The 26,069-nt window shown below is 47.0% G+C and overlaps 1 protein-coding gene across 3 annotated transcripts in view; it reads right to left on the reverse strand.

The window, feature by feature from the left end:
- The window catches only part of MTMR14 (myotubularin related protein 14), an 86,372-nt gene that overhangs the window by 41,953 nt on the left and 18,350 nt on the right, over positions 1-26,069 (reverse strand). For all 3 annotated transcript variants that reach the window (XM_053378473.1, XM_053378471.1, XM_053378472.1), the window contains exons 5-12: positions 23,690-23,750; positions 21,972-22,094; positions 19,634-19,707; positions 15,465-15,535; positions 11,773-11,847; positions 3,060-3,126; positions 1,548-1,633; positions 212-288 (exon numbers count right to left, since the gene is read on the reverse strand). In XM_053378473.1, the coding sequence (XP_053234448.1) occupies positions 212-288; positions 1,548-1,633; positions 3,060-3,126; positions 11,773-11,847; positions 15,465-15,535; positions 19,634-19,707; positions 21,972-22,094; positions 23,690-23,750 (634 nt within the window). The remainder of the gene's footprint in view (positions 1-211; positions 289-1,547; positions 1,634-3,059; positions 3,127-11,772; positions 11,848-15,464; positions 15,536-19,633; positions 19,708-21,971; positions 22,095-23,689; positions 23,751-26,069) is intronic.

The raw sequence follows: 26,069 nt of genomic DNA on the forward strand, positions 1-26,069 counted from the left end.
GTACACAGATTATCACTCACAGCTGTAGGCTGGGTGCACAGGTGCAACTGTGTGCGAGGGTCTCTATACGCTCACCTGCAAAACAAATGGCTGGTGCGGCGTAGGGAGCCCCCACCCTCAAATTCAAATGAGTTAGGGGAAACTGCATTAATCCAATCTGCAGCTGGTCCTACTGTTCCCTCCCTGGTTTTGGCCAAGGCAGGATGCTTACCCAAAGAGAAACCAGTCATAGGCCACGGTCAGATAAAGGATCTCCGCAGGTTCCAGGGATGCATGGATCAGCCCATCCTAAGGAACGAAAAACTGACAATACATCACAAATGACAATGACATTCAGCTGCCCTGCATTTCCCCTTGCAGCTGTGTGGAAGAGAGACCCAAACAGGTTATAAGCCAAAGCCAATGACTGAGAAAGGGTTTCTTGTCAATGCAATGAAGCTATGCCAGCAATTCTCTCCAAAGCTATGTCATATGCAATCTAGACACAGAATGAAAGCTGTTTTCAAAAAGCAAGCTTCTCGTCCTCAGTGTTATAGGAGAAAAAAGCCGTGACGTTTTACAAACACCATGGGACAAATTTGACACCCACAGTTCTTAAGAGGCACCTCCCTTTTTTCTTTTCTTTGCTGCTTCTCCACCCTTCCTGTTGCCTCTCATGCCAGAGATTTTTTTCCCTGCATTTCCCGACATCCCAGTTTTATCAGCAAATGAAAATTATGCAAATGCAATAGACTCAATGCGCTTTTGCTTGAGAGAACACAATTTGCTCCTGCTGCGGAACAAGAAACGGTAAGGAACAATAAGGGATGTGGATCAGAGGACATCAAGGAATTCAGTTTTTGTTAAGAGAGAGTGAGTGTGATTCTGGTCTCTAAGGTCACAGGGAAGGGAGGAGTAAAAGTTTCAGCTATACACAGCCTAGAAACCAAAATGGGAGAGAATATTAAGTTTAAGGATTTCGGGGGTCCACGGCAGGGGGCACTTCACCTGAAAATAAAGGTCACACACAAACCAAGCCTTCTTGCTCTGCCCTGGCAGTGATTCCTTTGCTAGTCTGGAGGTACCAGCAAATGTTTGACCTCACTTGCTTCCCTTCCCCTCTGGAATTAGCTCTGTACGGAGGCTCTAGCAGACAAGGAGTGCAAGATTTTAATTCGGTGCAACTCAAGTTGTCCCATATCCTCCAGCCCTCTCTGTCCCCAAAGGCAGCCCTAATTGCTCCACAAACCCCCACCTTCTTCCCCAAGCAAATAGTGGGGCAAGGTGTCCTCAGTTCTGAAAGCTGCTGCCTCTTCCAACTGTACCAGCAATGCAAAAGGTGCCCCGTGTAATTTAGCATGCCGAACATTGTGTTTTCTACTAACAGATTCGTGCATTTGAAGAAGAAAGTGGGGGGAAGCATCGCCGCAAGAACCACAGAGGTCCCCCTGTTGCCAATCAAGCTACGAAAGAAAAGCGACCGCTCCCTCTCCACCCAACCCGCCCCCTTCCCGGCTGCACCCCTTGGCGACTGCCTCGCCTGCGGAAACATGCCCATTGGTACTCACAGCCCACAGGGAGAGGCGCAGGAGGGAGATGAAGAGAGGCGTCCTGTCCCAGCCGGATATACAGTGTATCAGGAGCCCACTGTCATCTGCGCTGAGCCAGCAGGAAGGCAAAGCAAAAGGCGGGAGGGGAAAAGGCTGTGTTACTTGCATGGCATTCAGGATGAAAAGACCCCCGGGGCACCGAGGGCTCCGCTTAGCCCCCCAGGGGATGCGGTGGCATATGCCAGGCCAGATGCACAAGGCACAGCATTCTCCAGGGACAGGCTCCGCAAGGCAGGCAACAAGGGACTATATGAAGCCTGGGGGACGGGAGAAAGGAAACAACAGAAGCACCCACTGAAAATTACTGAGTTAGGCCTGTGGATTTAAATGGGTCCACTGTGAATAAAATCCAGCCAAATAACTGCCCTGTATATTCAGCCCCAGGGTGGCGGTGTGGGTTAAACCACAGAGCCTAGGACTTGCCGACCAGAAGGTCAGCGGTTCGAATCCCCGTGACGGGGTGAGCTCCCATTGCTCTTCCCTGCTCCTGCCCACCTAGCAGTTCGAAAGCACGTCAAAGTGCAAGTAGATAAATAGGTACGGCTCCGGCAGGAAGGTAAACGGCGTTTCTGTGCACTGCTCTGGTTTCGCCAGAAGTGGCTTAGTCATGCTGGCCACATGACCCAGAAGCTGTACGCCGGCTCCCTCGGCCAATAAAGTGAGATGAGCGCCGCAACCCCAGAGTCGGTCACGACTGGACCTAATGGTCAGGGGTCCCTTTACCTTTTTATATTCAGCCCCGATGAGCGAATCAGAGGGGGCAGATCGGGAGGCAAGTTGGCTACAGGGGCAGAGCTCGCAACAGGCGCCTCAAAGCTCACCGAGCAAAGCGGAATGAGAGGCCTCTGAAAAGCAGGGTATATGGAGTGGCTGCGTCCAAAAGTCTCAGCCACAGAAGTTTCACGAGAGCTTTCTTGGGAGACACGCAGGGTGCACTGTGCACAGGAGACCAGAGGCAACAGCCCTTCAAATGCATAGGGAGCAGCACTCTGCAGCTCAGCTCAGATTATTGAAGGGGATGCCAATACAGTGGTATCTCTGGTTACGTACTTAATTCATTCCGGAGGTCTGTTCTTAACCTGAAACTGTTCTTAACCTGAAGCGCCACTTTAGCTAACAGGGCCTCCCACTGCTGCCATGCCACGGTGGCGCGATTTCTGTTTTCATCCTGAAGCAAAGTTCTTAACCTGAGGTATTATTTCTGGGTTAGCAGAGTCTGTAACCTGAAGCGTATGTAACCCGAGGTACCACTGTATTTAAGTCTAGAAGCCCAACCCTCAATTCCCCTGCTTTTAGCCATGAGGTTTCTTTGCCATGGAGTTTTCTTCAAAACACACTCTCTCTCTCTCTCTCTCTCTCTCTCTCTCTCTCACACACACACCCCATTGTTTTCTAAAGTAGTCAAATAAGCCACCCCCAAAAGGTACCCTCCCATTTCCCACCTTCTCCACAACAAGAAGAAAACCTCACCGTCACCATTAATAATGGAGATCAGGAGCTTCAGGTAGTTCTGTGTCTGTTGCACCAGGTCCCAGCTCTGCAGGGGAGGGGAGGGCAATAGATGAGAAAGAGAGGAGAGAAAAAGAGAACAGATAAAGTGATGCGTATTGGAGCATCTTTGAATCCTGCTCAACACTCGTTACCTGAAACACTTAACCCGTATTTTATTACCTGCTTCGTGTCTACATTTTGTTCCCCCACGAAGAGGCAAGTTAGGGAGGACTGGCATGCAAGCAAGAAGTGGGAGAATGCAGAGCCGCCTTTAATTTGCAGGAAACCACGTCTCTGTGGCGGCTCTCATAGAGCCCTCCTGTATTGTTGGAGGACGTGCATCTTAAGCTCTCTGTTCTTAGAGGCAGAGGCTTAAGCCTCTCCACTTGCCCACTTACCCCAAACGAGATTGACAACCACCATCATCATCCATGGGATCACAAGGGAAAGGGGGCTGCATGCTCTCTAGGTCACAACACAAACGTTAAGGGGGGAAAGGCTATTTTGGGGCAAGGCAGAGGCTCTGATGGGCACATGCATCTGCAAGACCTAGAAAAGGGTTTTCATTTTGAAAGAATGATGGAAAAGTTTCTGGTCTCCGTGGTAGTGAAGGCAACTGGTTTCTGCAGGAGGCTCAGGAACTAGAAGGTACACAAGCAGGCTTTCTCTTGTCTTCCCTTTGTTGTTTAGTCGTGTCTGATTCTTCGTGACCCCATGGACCAAAGCATGCCAGGCGCTCCTGTCTTCCACTTCCTCCTGCAGTTTGGTCAAACTCATGCTGATAGCCTCGACAACACTATCCAACCATCTTGTCCTCTCTCGTCCCCTTCTCCTTGTGCCCTCCATCTTTCCCAACACCAGGGTCTTTTCCAGGGAGTCTTCTCTTCACATGAGGCGGCCAAAGTATTGGAGCCTCAGCTTCACGATCTGTCCTTCCAGTGAGCACTCAGGGCTGATTTCCTTCAGAATGGATAGGTTTGATCTTCTTGCAGTCCACGGGACTCTCAAGAGTCTCCTCTAGCACCATAATTCAAAAGCATCAATTCTTCGGCGATCAGCCTTCTTTATGGTCCAGCTCTCACTTCCATACATCACTACTGGCTTGTCTTCCCTGTGCTCCCTCTAAAAGAATATGCTGCACCACCCTTTTCCTTGTCTAAAACCATGTAGAGCCCTGCATTTTGCAACTTTAGTCAGGCTTGCATGACTGTAACCCTAAAAATCTTTCAGATTAGAGCTCCCATCGGCTCCAGTCAACACAGCCAAAAAGTGAGGGAAGATGGGAACTGGAGTCCAACGCCATTTGGAGAGCCCCAGGGTTGAGAGAGGCTGGGCTTAAGTGCATTCAAGAAAAGGGAAGGAGAGAAAAGTAATCAAAGAGTCAAGTAGTGGCGGTAGCAGATTTTGTATTTAAGGTTGTATTAAGTTGGGCTGAAGTACAGCGATGTGCCCAAGCCTGGATAGCTCAGCTGGTTAGAGTGTGGTACTGATGACGCCAAGGTTGCAGGTTTGATCCCCATATGGGACAGCTGAATTTTCCTGCACTGCAAGGGGGCTGGACGAGATGATCCTCAGGGTCCCTTCTGACTCGTATATCTGAGCAGGGACTTATCCTGCAAGTTCGACAATCCACTTGGAGATTCTACTTTGCCACACAATGCTGCAACTCTTGGTCCAGCTGCAACATCAGTTAAGTTTCTTAGTTGTGACGTTTGGATTTGAAGCAAAGCATGGAACGCTTGCGTAAGTGTTTTACCCAAAAAGAAATTTGGAAGGAAACTTCAGAATGCAGTGGGAGGAGAAGGAAACAGAGCTCTAATTTCTGACTCATTACTCAATTGTTCAGGAGAATTTGGTTCCTACAGAATCACAGAGTGATTTCAGGACCCCCTAAAGTAAAGAACTGTTACAGCCCAGTGGCGGAGCGCGTTCTGAAACATTGATTAGAGTCTATGAACGCCCTGCTGCGTCCCGACCCACTTCAACAAGCCCCCCCCCCAAATGGGGAAGCTCAGTCCATGAGCGCTTCACAGCGGAAAACAGATAGTGTGAGAGTAACAGGAGGGCCTGGGAATGTGCAGGGGAAGGGAAAACCGCTACCCTCCTAGGAACAGAATCCTCCCTCAGTAATTGGGCTGGCTGGGCCAGAAATTTCACATTGTGCTGGTCTCGGAATGACCCCACTGAGCTGCCTGCAGAGTCCTAACCCACTTTCGGCAGCTGGCATGGGATTGGCTGGCTCGACAAGATCCCAGGGACAGCAAGTCAGGAGGGAGAGGAGTCTTCAAGCCCCCACGGATGTTTACCAAGCAGTGTCTGTCCCCCCCCCACCCCATTTATTATTATGAGGTGACTCAAGAGAGCTAGAAGACAAACACAACAGGGATCCATCAAACTTTGGGAATGAAGAATGGCTGCTCTGGTCAAAGACTGGGAAGGGTATCCCCTCTCACCCAAGTTGCATCACACTTTGTCCGTGAAGAGCGACAGAGACACACAGACGGACTGTAGTGGTGATGGGCTGGGCTGGTAAAGAATGGCAGAAATCGGCATCCACCATACAAGTTTATATCCTGAAGGTTAGCGCTTTTTGGGAACTTTCCACTGCTAGTTTCTAGTGGTTGGGTTACGGCAATGCACTATATGTGGGGCTGGACACGGACATGGAAGCTAGAGCTGACGCAAAATGCAGCGGCTCATCTGCTCATTGGGAACAGCGTTCCCACATTACCCCTCTGCTGGAATAATTCCACAGGTTGCCAATCAGCTACCAGGTTAAGTTCAAGGTGCTAGTTTTGGTGCATAAAGCCTTATGTGGCTTGGGACCAGGTTAGCCTTCCCCCCCCCCACCTGGAGCCCTGGACTGACTCCAGCTACAAATGCTGAGCCCGCTGAACAGATTTCTTGGGCCAGGGTATTGTTTAGGAGTTTCCGTTGGGTTTTTGTTGTTGTTGTTAATTTGTTTTACCTTTATTCCTAATCTTATTGTGACTTATGTTGGAACTGTTCAATTTGGTGGTACAGCATAGCTTTTGATGTGTTTTCCTCATTGCCTAGGACTACTTTTGTTGTAAGGGACGCGGGTGGCACTGTGGTCTAAACCACAGAGCCTAGGACTTGCCGATCAGAAGGTCGACGGTTCGAATCTCTGCGACAGGGTGAACTCCTGTTGCTCGGTCCCTGCTCCTGCCCACCTAGCAGTTCGAAAGCACATTAAAGTGCAAGTAGATAAATAGGTACTGCTCTGGCAGGAAGGTAAATGGCATTTCCGTGCGCTGCTCTGGTATCACCAGAAGCGGCTTAGTCATGCTGGCCACATGACCCGGAAACTGTCTGCAGACAAACACCAGCTCCCTTGGCCAGTAAAGCGAGATGAGTGCTGCAACCCCAAAGTCGGCCACAACTGGACCTAATAGTCAGGGGAGCCTTTACCTTTACCTTACTTTTGTTGTTGGCAATGATGCAATCATGTTGTAAGCTGCCTTGAGTGTGGTCTTGTGTACGATGATGAGACTCAAAAGGTATTTTTGGCTTTTATATACCCAACCAATCATGGTGGCAGATACCCTTTGAAACTCCCCCACTCCCAGCAAATAGTAAGACTGGCACCTTCTGTGCTGCCTTTTCAGCACCTGCTAAAGACATTCCTCCTTGTTCAAATACAGCTGTACCTTGGTTGTCGTACGGAATCTGATCCGGAAGTCCGTTCGACTTCCGAAAACGTTCGACAACCAAGGCGCGGCTTCCGATTGGCTGCAGGAGATTATTGCACTCAATCGGAAGCCGCGGAAGCAGCGTCAGATGTTCGGCTTCTGAAAAACGTTCGAAAACTGGAACACTCACTTCCAGGTTTGCGGCGTTTGGGAGCCGGAATGTTCGTCTCGCAAGGCATTCGGCAACCAAGGTATGACTGTAGCCTTCTAAATGGAGATGTTTATCTCACTTGGTCTCTGTACTGCACCTGAATTGATTTTATGTATGTGCTGTTGCTATAAACTGTTTTTCTATAAGAAACTTGCTTATACAGGCTTTTGTTCTATTGCAAATCACTTTGGGAAGCAGTTTATAAATTAAATGAATGATAACAACAGCGCTCATGGTTACGGCAAAAAGGGGGTGGTGGAATGGGGGCAGCACATTTGCTCCAACAAGGTACCTAAGGAAGAAATCTCTTTACAGCTTGCTTCCTTGCCCCACTAATATAGGCCCCCGTTGTGCTATTGCTTCGGGTTTGACCAAGCCTTTAAGCAAAAGTGCCTCTTATGCTAATAGGCTTCCTTGGGCTTAATTGTGAACCGCCCTGAGATCTTGTGATGAAAGGCGGTATTATAAATCTTAATAAATAGTAATAGTAATAATACAGGCACTGGCAACTGGCATCTGTAGCACTCTGATCAGACTCGGGCAACTTCTGCCATTTAAGTTTCCCACAATTCCAGCCTTTAATGATACATTAACATGTGCCATTAAGGTAAGACAGGGAATACTCAGGAGAAATGATTTTGAGGAGATATGGACGGCGTTTGCAGAATTCGTACTGTTAAAACGGAAAGGGGTCAAAGGGGTCGCAAGAGGTGTTGAAATTTTGCGAGGTTGGATAGTTACAATGGAATGGTCTCGGTGGTGGGGTGCACATTTTTATTCTTATTTATTTATGATTATTACTTTGTCAAAAAAAAATAGGGGGAGAAGTTTCCCACAATTCCCCCAGAGCAATACTATTTTAGGGGTGCTGTGGGGAATTTGAATGGTGGAAGCTGCAAAGCACTGATGAATGCTTTAGAAAAATGAGGCCCATAACAAGTGATTCCCCAGAAGTCACCCTAGAGCGCCACATAAGACACTTTACTGGCCATCTATATACTTGGCCATTCATTTCCCACAAATTCTCTCTCGCCTTCTCCACGATTCAGCTCTAAACAAATTCACATTCTGCATAGCAGGGTTTCATTTTGTTTGTAACAACCTGCAGGTGCCAATCAAGAGTATCTTAGGCTGGTGGGCGGGGACTGAAGGCCAAACCTGCCACAGGAACAGGTGGGTTATCTCCTCTCACGCACCAAGTTGCGAGCGCCAACTGGCTGCCGAGGAATCAAAAGAAAATGACTGACATTCCGCCGCGGAGCTCTCGCCGGCAAGGATGTGCTCAAAAATGCAATTAACGGCAAGCCACGCTTGGCAGAATTGAGGTGAAATTGCAGGGCACCAGCAGAACGCTACAGGGCATTGCTTTGTTGTCAGCAGATTTTCAGCACAGTGCGGAGACACTACCCTGCATGTGTTAAATGTTACAGCGAATGTTATTTTTAAGGAAGTCACCTACAAGAGGTGAGGGACACAGTCCACCTAGTCTTGCAGCGGCCTAGTCAGTTCCAGGCCCTCCCTTGTTCCCCTTCATAGAAGACGCATGCTGTTCCTGTTCTGGGAAATGGAGGTTAGCACGTGTCTTTGGGCGGAAGCACTTATCTTGAAAAGGCTTTAAGGCTAAGCAGGGAAGTCCTGCTTCAGAAGAAGGGACTAGGGCAGAAATAAAGGGAACCTTGATTCCAACCTTAAATGCTGTGTGTGTCAAAGGGAAAGGGGGGGAAAGGGCTGGTGAGAAATACAGTGGTACCTCGGGTTAAGTACTTAATTCATTCCGGAGGTCCGTTCTTAACCTGAAACTGTTCTGAACTTGAAGCACTACTTTAGCTAATGGGGCCTCCCACTGTCACTGCATCGCTGGAGCACGATTTCTGTTCTCATCCTGAAGCAAAGTTCTTAACCTGAGGTAATATTTCTGGGTTAGCAGAGTCTGTAACCTGAAGTGTATGTAACCTGAAGCATATGTAACCCGACGTACCACTGTACTTGGTTTAGGCATGGGAGGGAATGTAGAATGAGATCTTCGAAGACAGGGAAAAGGTTGTAAGTCAGCAGCAAAAATGCCCTGGTACTTCAAGCCTGTTTCAGGACAACACATGCGGAAATTGTGTTTGTGAGAGATTAACAGACAGACAGGATCCTCCAAAAAGTTTTCTCAAGCCTGTTTCGCAGAAGGCAGTGCAGGATGGAATCACAACTATTTGGGCACATTTATTGCTCCGTAACAGAGCGGTCCAACCTTCCATACCAAGTGGGCTGCAAGAGTACTATACAGTGGTACCTCGCGTTAAGTACTTAATTCGTTCCGGAGGTCCGTTCTTAACCTGAAACTGTTCTTAACCTGAAGCACCACTTTAGCCAATGGGGCCTCCTGCTGCCGCTGTGCCGCCGGAGCACAATTTCTGTTCTCATCCTGAAGCAAAGTTCTTAACCCGAGGTACTATTTCTGGGTTAGTGGAGTCTGTAACCTGAAGCATATGTAACCTGAAGCGTATGTAACCCGAGGTACCACTGTACTTCGACACAGAAGCACACTTAACTCAATTCCCATATCGTAAATTAAAGTGTTCACAATATGTTTAATAACATTTAAAATGCACAATTAGTTTATTTAAATATAATATTAAATACACAATAGATTTAATTATAAAACAAAGCTAATACACAGGCGTATGCACTTTCGTTAACCACACCTGACACAAAAAAATATATCTTTTTAAGGCTTTAAGATTTATTTTTTCTTGAATGTTGCCGAGGGCTGCCAAAACAGGCCTTGTTGGTCACGTGCAACCCACGGCCCAGACCGCCCTGCTCTATCGTCTAACAAACTACTCACAAGCACAGGAGTGCTCAGGAAAGCATTCTCCCAATGCTGTCCAGATGATAGCAAGCAAAACATGGGGTCGTGCCAGACCTCCATCTCTTTAGGTGGAGCAGAACCGTTTCCTCTTCACACTCACCCAAGTTTCGGGCCACATCTGAGAAAGCTTCTCAAGCGCGCCTCCCCCTCTGACCTACACACCGGTTATATACATACACGGAACGGCTTCAGCTTAATCCACACAAGGGAATTGAAAAAACCACTTATCTATGCAGGCTTTTAATGGATCGCTGCTCTCTGATAACATGCCCTCCCATTGTGAGCATGTTTTCGCCGTGTTTTGCAATTAAAGAGGCGCCGCTTTGTGTTTCGAGGCACTTGAAACTTTTTAACGGCGTTATTTATATATTCCTGATTTAGAGTCCTGTTTTGTACCGGTTTTTCTGCTGTCGGCTTTTGTTTGTTTGAGAAGTGCCTTGGTCTTTCTTCTCAAAATTAAAGGTAACACATAAATTGTTTTAACACTATTATTATTATTATTATTATTATTATTATTATTATTATTATTATCTGTCAAATTTCCCCCTTTTTAAAGGGAAATTCCCTTATTCTGAATAATAATAATAATAATAATAATAATAATAATAATAATAATTATTATTATTATTATTATTATTATTATTATTTATACTCCACCCTCCCCGGCCAAGGCCGGGCTCAGGGCGGCTAACAAGCAATAATAAAAACAAGTTGAATGAATATAACTTAAAAACAAGATTAAAATACAACAATTAAAATACTGAAACATTAAAATATTAAAATGCAGCCTCATCACAGGAGGAGAAAGGAAAAAGAAAAAAGAATAGGATTCCTCGCAAGAAAAGGGAAAAGTTGACAGCTATGTTATTATTATTACATGCCATTCGTACATTTTTAAGAAGTACTGTAAGCACTTTGGATATAAACTGCTTGTCAGAAAAGTAGGCTGCAAATTTACCCCGGAAATGCTTGTCCTGGCTTGAAAAAGTACACCTGGGTACCTCTGAATAACATGGGCTTGAGACATGCCAAGAGAAGAGCTATTCCCTTTGTGCCTTGTGTGTAGTTTTCTGGCGGGTCACTATTGCAAACAGAGTGCTACACTGGAAGTAGCCTCTCTCTGGTCCAGCAGGGCTCCTTCTTAAGTGGACTCACTGCTGTTCCTACCCCAATCGGCTCAGAAAATGGCTAGAAAGGACACAATGAAATTTTGCAACTGAAGGAAGCCAAGCAGGGCTAGCTACCGGGGGGGGGGGAGGCTGCCCGTGAACCAAGAATTAAACTGCTCTCAGCTCCAGAGAGAAAAAGTGGGTAAGGTGAAATTCTGATGGTAGGCTCATAAGGTTATTGGGGGCGGGGGCGGGGGCTCAACTCAGACACAGACCATAAAAGCACTTTTTAAATGTGCATACTGTTTACCACCGTCACCAACTTTTCCCCCCAGGAGCCCACAGATCGCCTCTGGAAACTCTTATGTGGAACAATTACTGAAGCATCATTTCTTTGTTGATTTCTGTAGAACCTTCCCACAAAATTGTGCCCAAAATGGTTCTCAATGTATCACATGAACGACAATTGCAATTCAAAGACGTTACTAGTGTTCATCGTTAGCAAAAAAAGGAATCCGTACAACTTTGTATAAAATACTAGAAATAAACTAACCAAATTAAATAGCTGTCAGTAAACAGGAGAGAGAATCACATCAACACAAATATAGAACGTTAGCCATACCAAACATCCTCATGAGTTTATGGTAGTATTCTTCAAACGTGGGTCCCCAGCTGTTGCTGGACTACAAATCCCATCATCCCTACCTATCAGGACCAGTGGTCAGCGATGATGGGAGTTGTAGTCCAACACAGCTGGGGTTCCCAGTCTGAGAAACATTGGTTATGGTGTAAGACATTATGCCCTGTCTACCATCCAGGGGTCAGGGGAAAACTTAATCCTTGCGACCTGCTATCTTACCTGATACTCGCTCCAGTCAATGTTCAACCGCTCGGTGAGAGAGACTGGGATGTTGAGAGGAGCATCAACATAATCCTGCAAAGAAAGAGGCACAAGGTCCATCAGGGGTAGGATGATGTAATGAAGGATGTACTAGAAATCCTGTACTACAAACAGGTCTGTGTATTTGACTCCTCTATTCCTCTCAACTAAAGCTTAGCTTTGGGTCCAAGACTTTCAGCCCGAGCCCATGCAGATTTGCTCATGATTAAGTCCCTAAGAATTCAGGGGGAGTTTGCTCCTAAGGCCACTTGCAGCCTTAGTTGTATCCTGGTGTATCATTTACTTATTTCATTTATATCTCTTGCCTGATACAAACGGGACTTCCCGTTTTATCTTCAGAAAAACCCTGTTAACATTAGGTTGAGAAACAGTGGGTGGCTCCAGGTACCTCCTGAAGATTCATACCTGGGAAGGATTTGAACTCAGGTCTTCCCAGTCCTAGTATGACGTTACAGTCAATACACTATGCTGGCTGTCTCATGACAGTTGTCATTGTAAGCCTTTTCCCCTAATGACTTCTCTATGGATCTCAACGACTTTCCCAGGCACTGAATTTTCTCATCACCTAAATTGGGAATGGTCATTCATTAGAAGCCCCAATGACTACAGGGCACAGACTTTATTATGGCGCCTGCACTACTTGTGCATTAATAGACATACAGTGCTCTGATCACGAGAAGCAGGAGTTCTGCTCTGTACTGCACTATTCTGGCTAATCATCATCAGTAATCTATCCTGTTCTGGGCACATTTTAAGGAAGACACTGACAAACTGAAGCATGCCCAGAGAAGGGAGACCAGGATGTCTAGAAACAAGGTCTTATAAGAAACATTTGAAATATCTGGGTATGTTTAGCCTGGAGGAGCAAAGATTAAGGGGAGACATGTTCGTCTTCAAATATCTGAAGGGCTGTCTTCAGGCTTCCATCTTTTCTATTTCATTCTGTCTTTTTCTGGGTCTCTGCCCCACTCAGCATTCTGTGTCCGCTGAGCACGCTCAGTCCCCAGAAGACGGTGCAAATTTGTTTTCCCGCTGCTTCAGAGAGCAGGGCTAGAACAAATGGGTGGAGTCTGCAGGGAAGGAGATTTCGGCTAAGCGCTAGAAGCTTCCTCCTGGTAAAAGCTGTTTGACAGTGAGACAGAGGCTGGCTTAGGAAGTGTCTAGCTTTTCCTTCAACAGACTATCTATCTATCTATCTATATATATATACACCGTATTTTTTGCTTTATAAGACTCTTTTTTTCCCTCCTAAAAAGTAAGGGGAAATGTGTGTGCGTCTTATGGAGCGAATGCAGGCTGTGCAGCTATCCCAGAAGCCAGAACAGCAAGAGGGATTGCTGCTTTCACTGCGCAGCAATCCCTCTTGCTGTTCTGGCTTCTGAGATTCAGAATATTTTTTTTCTTGTTTTCCTCCTCCAAAAACTAGGTGCGTCTTGTGGTCTGGTGCGTCTTATAGAGCGAAAAATATGGTGTGTGTGTGTGTGTATACACACACACACACACACACCACATATGAATGAGACGACCCCCAAGGTTCCTCTCAGCTCCACACATCTCTGAAAAAGCCAGTTTGTGTAGCAAAATGTGCCCTTCTGCCCCTCCCAAGACCAGCCTGGGAGGGAAACATAACTGGCTGCCTGGAATACAGAAGCTGGCAATCCCTGCCTAAATGAATGGCCCTGTTTCTCCACAATTAAGTGGCTTTCAAAGCCTTCCTCCTGAGCTCTGAATCCTGATTCGCGGTGGTTCATAAGTGCTGAGGAAGACACCGTGGAGTGTGGCATTGCACGCTTGCTAGATTTCACAGCAACCGTATTTCACCTGCGTTATGTCTCCCCGTTGCGAAGCGTGTTACTGTGGCGTCCTTTTCTATGGGAGGAACAAGCCTCTCGGCTGAATGCTTTCAAAAGGATTTCTCAGAGAGGACCGTCTGAGCAGCAGTGGGGAAGGGGAAGGACAGAAGCAGCAACTCCCAAAACTGCTGCAGATTCTAGGCCCTCTTGTGGCTGCAAGTGCGAAGGTGGGGCTGTCTGCGACGGTGCTGCCAAGACCGGCTATCACCTAAGCAGACACTCTCTGACTTTCAGGAAAATAGCACCAAGGTTCATCTGCCCTGGAACACCGCCTTCTGACCCAACAGCTCCTTCCGCCCATTCCCTGGTGAACGAAATGAATCCTTTTAACTGCTCAGGGGCAACCTGTACACCAATCTGAGCCTTCTCAGGTTTGTGTAGCCAAAACGGATGCACAAAATCAGCAAGGAAAATCCTAAAAACCCCAATAATCCCTTAATAGCTCAAGTAGCGTGGAATGCTGAGGTGGGAGGTGATAACTAGAAGGGGGAGAACAAAGACATATGCAAAGGGTCAAATGAACCATCTTGCTGTCTGGATAGCTTCACAATGGACTACCCCTCACCATTTTATTTTTAAGAAAAAGGGTCACGAAACAGCCCACTAAGCATGTTCAACAGGCACAGAATGCTGATTACCATAATTTTTCACTCTATAAGACACACTTTTTCCCCTCCAAAAATTAAGGGGAAATGTCTGTGCGTCTTATGGAGCGAGTGCAGGCTCCATAGCTTCAGCAAAAGCAACACGAAGCCTCCAAAGCGCAGCTGGAGCACTCCCACCGCGATCCGGAGGCTTCACGTTGCTTTCGCCGAAGCCTGGAGAGAGAGAGAGGGGTAGGTGTGCACTGACCCCTCTCGCTCTCCAGGCTTCAGGGATAGCTGTTGACGCCTGAAGAGCAAGAGGGATCGGTGCGCACTGATCCCTCTTGCTCTCCTGGCTTCACTTCGCTGGAGAGGCGCTGCTCAGCTTTCCCTCTCTGCGCAGTGCCCCTTCAGCGAAGCAGGAGGAGAAATGGAAGGGGCTCAGTTTCTCCTGCTGCTTCGCTGAAGGGGCACTACGCAGAGAGGGAGAGATTTTTTTTTCTTGTTCTCCCCCTCTAAAACTAGGTGCGTCCTATGGTCAGGTGCGTCCTACAGAGCGAAAAATACGGTAATCTGTTGAATTATCTGCTTGTTGAGCAGAGGAACCTGGGAAAGAAGGGATGGAATAGGGACGATGGAAACCTGAAGAGAAACAAGTCAATGTTGCAGTGACCCCCTACTTGTACATACTAATGGGAAACTCCTTCGCCAAGTTACAATCCTTAATAGTTGTAATAGTTGTGTGTTGATAGTTATGCCAAAGCATATCTATCAACACACAAGAGGGCTTGGGGGGGAGAAGCCCTGGGCGTTGCTTATGTGTGCAAAAAACTGAGCCCCACTCCCAAAAAGGAGACCCCCAAAAGAACCCAGTGCTCAGAGGCCAGAGAAACCAAGTGTTTGGGGCCCTCAGAAGTGGAAAAGCGCAGGCAGAAAAAGGAAACAGAGGAGCCTGGGAAAGGACACAGCCGGCTGGCCGTAAACCCCAATTGTTTCACATTCCAGGATTGAGTCCTAGCACTGGGAACATGGACTCTGGTGCAAAATTAAGCCTGTGAAAAGATTCCAGTGACTATGGAGAAACAAAGGCCAGGTCACTGCTCCCAGAGTTGGTTCGCAAACAGCTTGGGCCATCGGCAAAAACCAAGAGCCTTGAAAAAGTTTATCTTGGAACAGCTTCGCAGTAACTCTGCTTCACGGCCTGCCCCCGTACCTGTTTCCAGTTAAAAACAAGCCCTTCCGCCCGGTAGCCCCGCTCTTTGTACTCCTTGAAAAATTCACAGCCTGCGTGAAGAGAAAAAGGAGAGGGTGAGAGGGAATCCGTGAATGAACGTGCACAGGGTAGTATCCAGACTTGACTTCCCACTCAGCAGGGTGGATTCGATTTAAATCAAATCGATTTAAATCCCGACTTAAATCACTAGTCAGTAAGACTTGATTTAAATCATTTTTTTTACAGAAAGACTAATTCTTGCTGGTATAATCTTAATATTTACAATCAGATGAAGGTTTCATTTTTGTAATAATAAATTTTCAGAGTAGTTTTTACAGTTATATCAAAAATTACTGATTTGGTTGTACTATTAGAAACACACAGACAGACAATGATGAAATGATTGTGAGGTTTAATAAGTTAACTGTTTATATTTGGACAACTTTTCTGCTGTACTTTATTGGAAGGAGAAAAACAATCATTTTCTTAATAACAATTGAAACAATTTATTTAACTAAAACAATAACATCATAACATAGGTATCTATGTTTGTTAACTGCTGTGGTTAAACTTTTTTTTTAAAAAACAGACTCAGTTTTAGCACACATGTAAAACTTAGAACAAATCCTTATTTCCTGATGAATAGCCTTTGGACCATAATGTAACCTAAACAGAAAACTATCCTTAAAAAGATTTTTCCTCCAGAATCATTTTATTTTAAAAACCCAATTTAAATAATAAAAATCTGATTTAAATTTTAATAATCCATTTTTTTATTTTTAAAAACCATTGATTTTTTATCCACCCTGCCACTCAGCCGCTTCTGAGATAGAGGGAGGAAACACTCTTATGTCTCTCCTCCAGAATCAAGAGTCCAGGACAAGCAGTGTGTTAAGCGCTAGAGCCGGTTGCTGGGTCACAAGACGTCAGACAAGCAGTCAGCCTGGTCTGCAGCAACCAGGCTGCAAACCACTGTCATCACCACCACCTGCCTGGCACCAAGGGGTCACAGGAGGCTCAGTGGCAAGCAAGGAAGCAGGGACAGGCAGCGCTCACCAGGCAGCAGGCAAGGCTTGTTGCCAGAAGCTGAAACCAGCCAAGGGACCGCGCTCTCAAACTCTGCCCCAGCGAGTGCATTTCATGCCTCGGCACATGGGTCTCAGCTACCCGCTTCCCCACCCCCCAAAGCTGGTTTGGAAAAGGAAGAGACTCTTGAAATGGTGTTTGCTGGCAGGGGAGAAGCCTGAAATCCCCTCGCTTGGAATAGCTGGCAGTGAAGAAGAGGCCACAGGGCGGGGAACACAGTTCACGACACATTGGTTCTTCAAACCAGGTTTTAAAGCGTTTGCTCCTTAACAGTTTTATTCCACAACAGAAATATTCATGCCTGCAAAGCGATATGCATGCTCAGGGGTTATTTGCACGTAGCCATATGAAAATGTCTCTGGGTTCCTTTGGGAAGAAGGACCAGGGGTCTATTTTTAATAATCATCATCATCATAATAAATTTATAAATTCCTTCCAGTAGCACTTTAAAGGTAAAGGGACCCCGGACCATTAGGTCCAGTCGTGACCGGCTCTGGGGTTGTGGCACTCATCACGCTTTACTGGTCGAGGGAGCTGGCGTACAGCTTCCGGGTCATGTGGCCAGCATGACTAAGCCGCTTCTGGCGAACCAGAGCAGCGCACGGAAACGCCGTTTACCTTCCCGCCGGAGCAGTACCTATTTATCTACTTGCACTTTGACGTGCTTTTGAACTGCTAGGTTGGCAGGAGCAGGGACCGAACAACGGGAGCTCACCCTGTCGCGGGGATTCGAACCGCCGACCTTCTGATTGGCAAGTCCTAGGCTCTGTGGTTTAACCCACAGCGCCACCCGTGTCCCAAGTAGCACCTTAGAGACCAACTAAGTTTGTTATTGGTATGAGCTTTCGTGTGCATGCACACTTCTTCAGATACACAAATTTGTTTGTTTGTTTGAAGGTGGGGTACAGGGTTCTCCCCTTCATTTAATTCCCACTGCAATCCTGTGAGTTAGGTTCAGGTAGCTTAGGCTGAGAGGTAATGACTGCGCCCAAGGTCACCCAGTGAGTTTCATGACCAGTGGGCCTCTGAACGCCGGTTCTTAACCACAACACCACACTGGCTGGTCAATTTTTAAAACATTCTCTCAGAATGAGAGGGCAGTTCCTCTCCATCCAGGCCAGACATTTAAAGAATTATTTCCCACTTTAACAGTCATGTCTTCCTCCAAATACCCCTGGGAACTGTGATAGTTTCTGTTTTGCCACTGAGCAGCTGCTTGGAGTCACAGGACTCTGTTTACATTCCAGAGACAGTCCAGGCTATTGGAAGTCTAGAGACTAGAGACAGATGTGACGTTACTGGTTTCCTGTTTCCTTTGTTCAGTTGCTCTCTGCTTTCATAGAGAGAGGATGTGTTTTTTGTCTGCATAGTTAAGAAATAAAACTCTTTAACCATGTAGCCCAAAGCTCTCGTCTCTTTCCTGTGCTGGAAACTCTGTTGAATGGAACGTGCCCTGGAGCCTTATCAAAGGCTCAGGTCGTTAAACACGTCGGAAGGCGATTCCGAGGGACTCGGGGGAAGAAAATGAGCTTTATCAGCTCGGCCGAGCGGAGATCCCGACAAACTGTAGGTTCTTAAGGGTGCTAACTTTGCAGGGTTACAGTTCCCGGCACTCTTGAACAAACTGCAGTGCCCGATATCCTCCAGGGCTGCTGAAAGTGGTTTAATAGTGCTTTAAATGTTTGGAGCGGATGTGACCTTAAGCTAGGCTATATGAAGCATAATGGTCATGCCAAACTGGGACAAGGTTTGGGCCAGTTGCGATTAGAGCATCATGCCGCTTGAATTCAAAATGGATTCTCGTATATATAAATAAATATGTACACACACACACACACAAAGGCACTTCCTAGATTGGTTTGAGAAGCCTTCACAAACTTTAATAATAAAAAAAACACAACCTTGGCAATTACAGAGCCATGTTCTGGTGGTGACAATTCACCCATGGCTTGATGCGACCTTAATTGGAACACTCCCAGTGTGGGTCTCCCATCCATTAGAAGATGTTGAGCACCTAAGCATGTGCTCATTCCCCCCACGTAATGCCTCTCGAGGAACATCCCACAGCATTTCAAGACTTTGCAGAGTTTCCAGGTCAGCACCTGCTTGCCGTGAGTTTCCTCGCTGTTTCCTAGCAGCAGAATCCCAGGCTTGGAAATAGCAGAGAAGGGAGGGGGAACCCGAGTTCCAGCATGGCGGGTGAGCGGTGGTGCCAAATTCAACGACGCATCCTTCCTGCAGTCACCCATTATCCCGGCACGAGACATCCATTTGCAGCAACATCCACTTTCGATGTGCTACTGGCTATGTTCCCGTGGGGGTTTGTGGGAGTGAGAGCATGGAAGGGCAACACAGACCCGGTCTAAAAGCCATGGGCAGAGACTGCTAGACTCTGACTGAGGAGCCTTATATTTCCAGAGTTTTCTCCCAAAAGACAAAGGAACTCCTCCATCACGAGACAAGCAGGGACTCTGAGAAGAGACCGTGCAATTCTTGAAATATGTTGGGTGCGCTAAAGAAACTGGAACAATTTTGTAAATGAAAGAGGTGGTTTTATTCCACACCCCTTAAGAGTTTTGTCTCCTTGGATACTGGAGGTGCTCCTATTTTACTGTGGGAGAAACCACTCATAGCTATTCTGCCCTCTTCCCAGTAGGAAAGCTTTTCCCAACCTAATGGTCCTCAAGGTGTTTTGAACCACAACTCCCATCAGCCCCAGGGCCAGACATACAGTGGTACCTCTGGTTACGTACTTAATTTGCTTCGGAGGTCTGTTCTTAACCTGAAACCATTCTTAACCTGAGGTACCACTTTAGCTAATGGGACCTGCTGCTGGCACGCAATTTCTGTTCTCATCCTGAGGTAAAGTTCTTAACCCGAGGTACTACTTCCGGGTTAGCGAAGTCTGTAACCCAAAGTGTTTGTAACCCGAGGTGTTTGTAACTCGAGGTACCACTGTGCTACACTGGTTGGGGCTGTTGAGAGTTGTAGGCCGAAACATCTGGAAGGAACCAGGCTGAGGAAGGCTGCACTAGACAGCTGTGAGGAATTGCTGCTCATCCCTCAGAACATTTCCCTCCTACCTGGGTATGGGATGGAGAGGAGGGTGAAGTCTGCATAGCGCTGTGCTTTATCCACCTTCTCGGAAGACGTCACGCTAAGGAAGTAAAACAGAGAAAGGCACTACACGTGTGTGAAGCTGGCTGGCATGGCGTGGCAACTGTGGGCCAACCTCAACAAAGTCAGCCAAATATCCCTTGCTGCTCCCCGCCCCCACCCCGAATAATCTCAGTTTTTCACCAACAAAGTTTACAGAGAATAACTGCACGTTCAGGATCTCTTTCCAATTAAGGCATAAGCTAGTCTTTGTGCTTAAATTATCCCATCTGGCATTCTTTTTCTTTCCCTTTTCTTGAAGATTACAAAGAAGTACCTGGCTGGAATACCCTTCACGCCTACTCTCCAACAGAAGCTTGTTTGTTTTTAATTTTGATGAGTCTGGGGTGGGGAATTAGAAATGGCATCACGCTGAATGCAGAACGCCACAAACCAATTTCATTTATGAAGCAAGCCAAGTTTTTTAAGCTCATGGCTACCAAGTGGCAGGCATCCTGCCAAGACCTGGAAGAGCTCCCTGCAGCAGCAGCAGCAGTAGCAACAACAACAACAACAACAACAACACAACAACAACAACAACACCCTGCCTATGTTAGGGGAAATGTTAAATAAAAGTTGTCACAGTAAAATTGTCACTGGCTTAGGAACAAGCTACCCAAACGGCACAGCTTTTTAAATCTCCGGTCTGTGTGTGTGTGTGTGTGTGTGTGTGCGAGCGCGCCTGGCTGTCATAATTAAATAGTCTCTGAAGGATGGCCAAGTCTTTTTAAAGCATTCAGATTTAGATCAACTGAATATCTATTTTGTTAGAACACTTTCATTTGTCACCAGATCCAGATTAGATAACGGGCTTGAATCCTGTGACTGCAGAGGGGCTCTCTACATGGCCTGGGTCAGGCATGGCCGGACCTGGCCCTCTGGCTGTTTTGGGACTGCAATTCCCGTCATCCCTGACCACTGGGCCTGCTGGCTGGGGATGGTGGGAGTTGTGGTCCGGGGACAGCTGGAGGGCTGTTTGGCCATGCCTGCCTAGGTGAATAATTCTGTTAAAAAAACCACGCCCTGGTCTTGGGGGTGAAGGCTGGCCTGAAAACTTGGGCTGACAAGGCTTGATAGAGGCTTAAACTAAAGAGTTGGGGAAATGCCGTGTTAAACATTCCTTTTTTGCTGCTCGGATGTCTTTATAAAGAATTATGTATGAAAATAGTCTCTAATGTATGAAGCAATGGAAATGGAGGGCAGATTGTGTTGAATTATGTTGCTTATGTGGAAAGAACCTATCTATAATAAATGCTCAGTGGAGGACGTGTTGCATTCTATCAATAAAACTTTATATAAATTAAAAAAAACAAAAACACCCTGCCTAATTAAGCAAGCATTTTATGGCAGAGACTTTGAGCTGATCAACGCACTATAAAACATTATTCCTGCACATAGCGAGCAAACTTGTAAGAGAAAAGTTCAGTGTAGTCTTCTCCCTGACATCTCTATTTTGCTACACGCAAAGAGCATTTAATGTATGGGACCATAATGATAAAAAATAAACTTCCGCACCCATTTGCATTCCGAAGTGCTGCTACCTAGCATTCTATCCTTGCATTATGTGCAGAACAACTACCTGCAACCACACTTCAGGATGCTCTACGCTAGAGGAAAAACAAACCTAGGCCAAAAACACAGAGAGGCACTCGGCACAATCCTCCATTTGGGGGCTCTTTCCAGCAGGGCAGGAGAAGAGAAGTCAAGAGAGAGAGAACGACCCTAGGAACGTCTGCTGAAAATGAAACCTGGTTGCTATATCCAGATAGCAGCAATAACTTGGCTTCCTTTACTTTTTAAATTTTTTAAACTCATTTCAATATATTTTTATCCCACACTTTTCTCTGCAGCAGGAACAGGGAAACCTTGATATCTTACTGAACTCCAACTCCCATCAGCCCCAGCCAGCATGGCCAATAGTCAGGGATGATGGGAGATGCAGTTCAATATCTGGAGTGCTACAGCTTCCCCGTCCCAACTCTACCCTCCTGCCTTTTATCCTCGCAATACCCCCTTGAAGGCAGCTGAGGCTGAGTGATAGGGACCTGCTCAAAGTTAGTTACTCAGGAAGCTTTAGGCAACAGTGCCTGGCGTGCTCTGGTCCATGGGGTCACGAAGAGTCGGACACGACTAAACGACTAAACAACAACAAATCTGACTGCTGTCCTACACCTGCTCTCAGGAGCATCCTTCACCTGCAGTGTTTCTCAAAATTTGCCAGCAGCCAATTGGGACGCACAACACACAAATGGCACCCGTACTTACTTCAAGCCAAACTTCACTTTCTTGTTCTCCACCATCAAGTCACAGATGTACGTAACCGACAGGTACCTCAAGAGCTTGATGTCATGACCTCGGACCTTGTCGAACAGCTGCGAGTCTGCATTTCTGAAATACAGGACAAGGGGGTGAGGTTTTCCGCCCGGAGGAGGAAATGCAGAAGGCTCAGATTAGCACAAACGAGGCATAAGCAAGTCCTACAAACCAACACAAAATGCTTCACACAGCAGTCCTAATGCTCTACAATGGCCAAGACCAAAGACATGATAAGCCGGGCGATTCTCCTGTGCAAGACCCGTTGATTTCAGCGTGGCTTTTGCAGGAGAACTTCCCTGATGGATGGTGCCCCAGCTCAGTAGTAAAAGCATCTGAAGAACCTCTTTAGGAAAACGGGTTACATTTTTTATCCAAATCTCTGGAGGTTCTTGTAAGGGAGCACATCTACTATGCAAACGTACATTGATTTAGGTGTCCTGACCTCACCCCATATTCTGGGGGTGGTTCTGTAGGAGTTGCTGAGAACTCCAAAGAGGTTCCCAACAACCTCCAGAATTAAGGCCTCCAGAATTCACTTTGGGAGAGGCGGGAAAGCAAAGCCAAACCAGTTAAACAATCAAATTGAGAAGTCACACACGTCCAACACTGCCCTGTGAGTGGCAAACAAGCAAGTCCTTGAGAGAGGATTTTAATTGGCCTAAAATTACCAGAAGGAATAATCTTAAAACTGCAAGCTATGCATTAACAATGGAGCCCATTCTGCCGATGGGTTTTTAAAGTTTTGCTTCAAACTGTTCTTTTGATCTTGCCGAAGTCTGAAAGTATTTTATTATTGATATTTCTATGCTGAGATTTTAGGCCTGCTTTTTGTGAGTTGTTCTCCAGTTTTGTTTTAAATTCTACTGTGAAGCACTTCCAAGTGCCTTAATATAGTACAGCAGGCTATGTTTTTGTTGTTGTTTAGTCGTTTAGTCGTGTCCGACTCTTCGTGACCCCATGGACCAGAGAACGCCAGGCACCTCTGTCCTCCACTGCCTCCCGCAGTTTGGTCAAACTCATGCTGGTAACCTCAAAAACACTATCCAACCATCTCGTCCTCTGTCGTCCCCTTCTCCTTGTGCCCTCCATCTTTCCCAACATCAGGGTCTTCTCCAGGGAGTCTTCTCTTCTCATGAGGTGGCCAAAGTACTGGAGCCTCAGCTTCACAATCTGTCCTTCCAGTGAGCACTCAGGGCTGATTTCCTTCAGAATGGAGAGGTTTGATCTTCTTGCAGTCCATGGGACTCTCAAGAGTCTCCTCCAGCACCATAATTCAAAAGCAGGTTCGTGGAATTAAAAGAACAAACAAACCCAAGAAGAAATATTGGCAGCAAGTGTGTAGGACTTGCTCCCAGTCCACCTCCCATATGATCCTTACTCCCCCCCCCCCCAACTCTACTGCAGCCCAGAAAAAGCATCATTGGACTGGCCTGTTCTTACAGAACACCAACCATTGCTTTGCAACCCACAACAGCCAAGTACTTCCCTGCCTTGGGAGAGATGAAATTATGGAAGTGCAAGTTTTTCCGTTACTGCAGCTCCATGGTGGCAGGAAAGGTCCCTCTTACATTTTCTCCCTGCCACGCCGGCGTAAAGCAGATCCATGAAGAAAAAGGAGTCAAAACCTTGTCTGACATATTTGTAGGAGGTGGTTGGGTCAAACAGACCTGAAAGCAGAGTCCTCTTCTGACATGTCCTCTGGATCTGCCCAGGCATCGTCTGTGCCCCCTGCAGAGAAGACACCCAGAGAAGTTCAATATATTAGTAGTCACAACCTCTGCCCTAAACAGATTGGATCAGCTGGTATAAGAATCTCAGCACTTCTCCCACAAAGCATGGTTCTGGACCTCCCACGTGTTCCAATAATGTAAGATGCCGTTTGTGATGATGAACGAGTCCTAGAATCATCAGGCTCGTCCCATGTAAGCGACCCGCTTTCCGCCTCACAAACTGGAAGGATACTACCAACAGGACCAGCTTTATTACAGAGCTTTTGCCTTCAGTCCCACCCCTCGTTTCATTGATGGGGAATTGCTCCAAGGTGATGTAGACCCTGAAAACGACGCTGAGAAGTAGGCGAGGCTGAGATATAGCAGCTAAGATAACACAGATTACAGCACACTGGCACTCAATGACTTCATGGCTCTGAAGAGATCAGAGTCCCACGCTCGTATATTTTCCTGGACCACCCAGGTATATTTGACACTACCCCTATCTTTTTACTTTTCAGTGCTATGCATAACATTAAATATTATATTTAAAGTGTTTTCTGACGTGAAACTTATCAAGTGGGTAAGGAACGGGTGCCTGCTTCCTGCATGGTAAAGCAAGTGGTGCTGGCCATAAATCAAGACTGTTCATTTAGTCTAGGTCAGGGGTTTGCAACCTGCGGCTCCAGAGCCGCATGTGGCTCTTTTACACCTTTGCCGCGGCTCCGGGGCGGATACTAGCGAGGGGAGGAGGCGCATTGTGTGCCCCGACACCCCCCACTGTGGCGGGCGCTGTACTGGCTGTGACGTCGCATGGGGCGGGGCGTGCGTTAGTCACGCACCGTCCCGACGTCATCTTCCCGCCCGTCCGCTACATTGTAAGGGGCATGTACGCTGGTCACTGCATTGAAAGGGGGCATGTATGCTGGTCACTGTTTTGAAGGGGAGTAAAGAACACACACCAAAAAAAAGGTAACTTGTTAATTTAACGTTTATTTCTATGAGGAGGAGTAATTCTGAGGGGACAAACAAAGAAATAATAAAAAAAGAGTGACAAAAAAGTTATTTTTATAATGATGAGTTTTGCGGCTCCCAGTTTTTTTTTCTTCGGAAACGGGTCCAAGTGGCTCTTTTTGTCTTAAAGGTTGCAGACCCCTGGTCTAGGTGAAGAAATTGAAGCATGCAGTAACACTAACAGTTTCAACTCTTTCTTTACAGAAACAAAACAAAAAACAGGATTGGGGAACTTTTTTGGCCCGGTGGACCAGATCCTTATCTGCCTCTACCCCATGGGACAGTCCGCTTACCTGACAACCACCTGACATCACAATGATGTCAGATGATTGGCATGTGGCCTGTCCTGCTCAACTGCTCAAGCGTCCTGCTCAGCCCTTCCCAGACACCAGGGACAGGGCTGTGGCTCAGCCGCTTTCTGCAGAGATCAGCAATGCAACAGAGATGCCTTCAGGAAACTGAGTCATGCAGCGGATCCTTTGCAGAAAGCAGGGCTACAGTCACCGGCCATCAGCACAACTCGGGCACACAGCCAATCACAACAGGCGTGACCTCACCACCCATTTAGCTGATGGGGACTTCAATGCAGCTCTCTGCAGCAATAGGCTGTGTGATCAGGCTGCCCCACAAGGAAGTCTGTCACACAGCCAATCCAGTTGCACCTGTACCTGCCCTGACTCCTCATATGTGACGCCAGCTATGGGGCAGCTGGGTGTGGTTTGGGGAAAACAGCCTCCCCAGCCAGATTGGGACCTGTGCTGGACCAAATATAGCCAGAGGTTCCCCACCCAAGTTAAAGACCTCAATGCTGCTATGACCTCCTGAAGGTGTACGGCCAATCAGAAAATAGGGGAGGGGAGTCTTAGCATTGAGTGCAGCTCCCCATAATTAAGAGGTAAAGGTAAAGGGACCCCTGACCATTAGGTCCAGTTGTGACCGACTCTGGGGTTGCGGCGCTCATCTCGCTTTATTAGCCGAGGGAGCCGGCATACAGCTTCCAGGTCATGTGGCCAGCATGACTAAGCCGCTTCTGGCGAACCAGAGCAGCGCACGGAAACACCGTTTACTTTCCTGCCGGAGCAGTACCTATTTATCTACTTGCACTTTGACGTGCTTTCGAACTGCTAGGTGGGCAGGAGCAGGGACCGAGCAACGGGAGCTCACCCGTCGCGGAGATTGGGACCTTCTGATCAGCAAATCCTAGGCTCTGTGGTTTAAGCCACAGCACCACCCGCGTCCCCATAATTAAGAGGACAATTCTCTAAATGTCATATTTTGCATAACTTGAAAGTTGGAAATCAGATTTTCTTTGTGCAACAGGCAG

This window comes from Podarcis raffonei, chromosome 2, assembly GCF_027172205.1.
Source record: "Podarcis raffonei isolate rPodRaf1 chromosome 2, rPodRaf1.pri, whole genome shotgun sequence".
Lineage (NCBI taxonomy): Eukaryota > Metazoa > Chordata > Lepidosauria > Squamata > Lacertidae > Podarcis > Podarcis raffonei.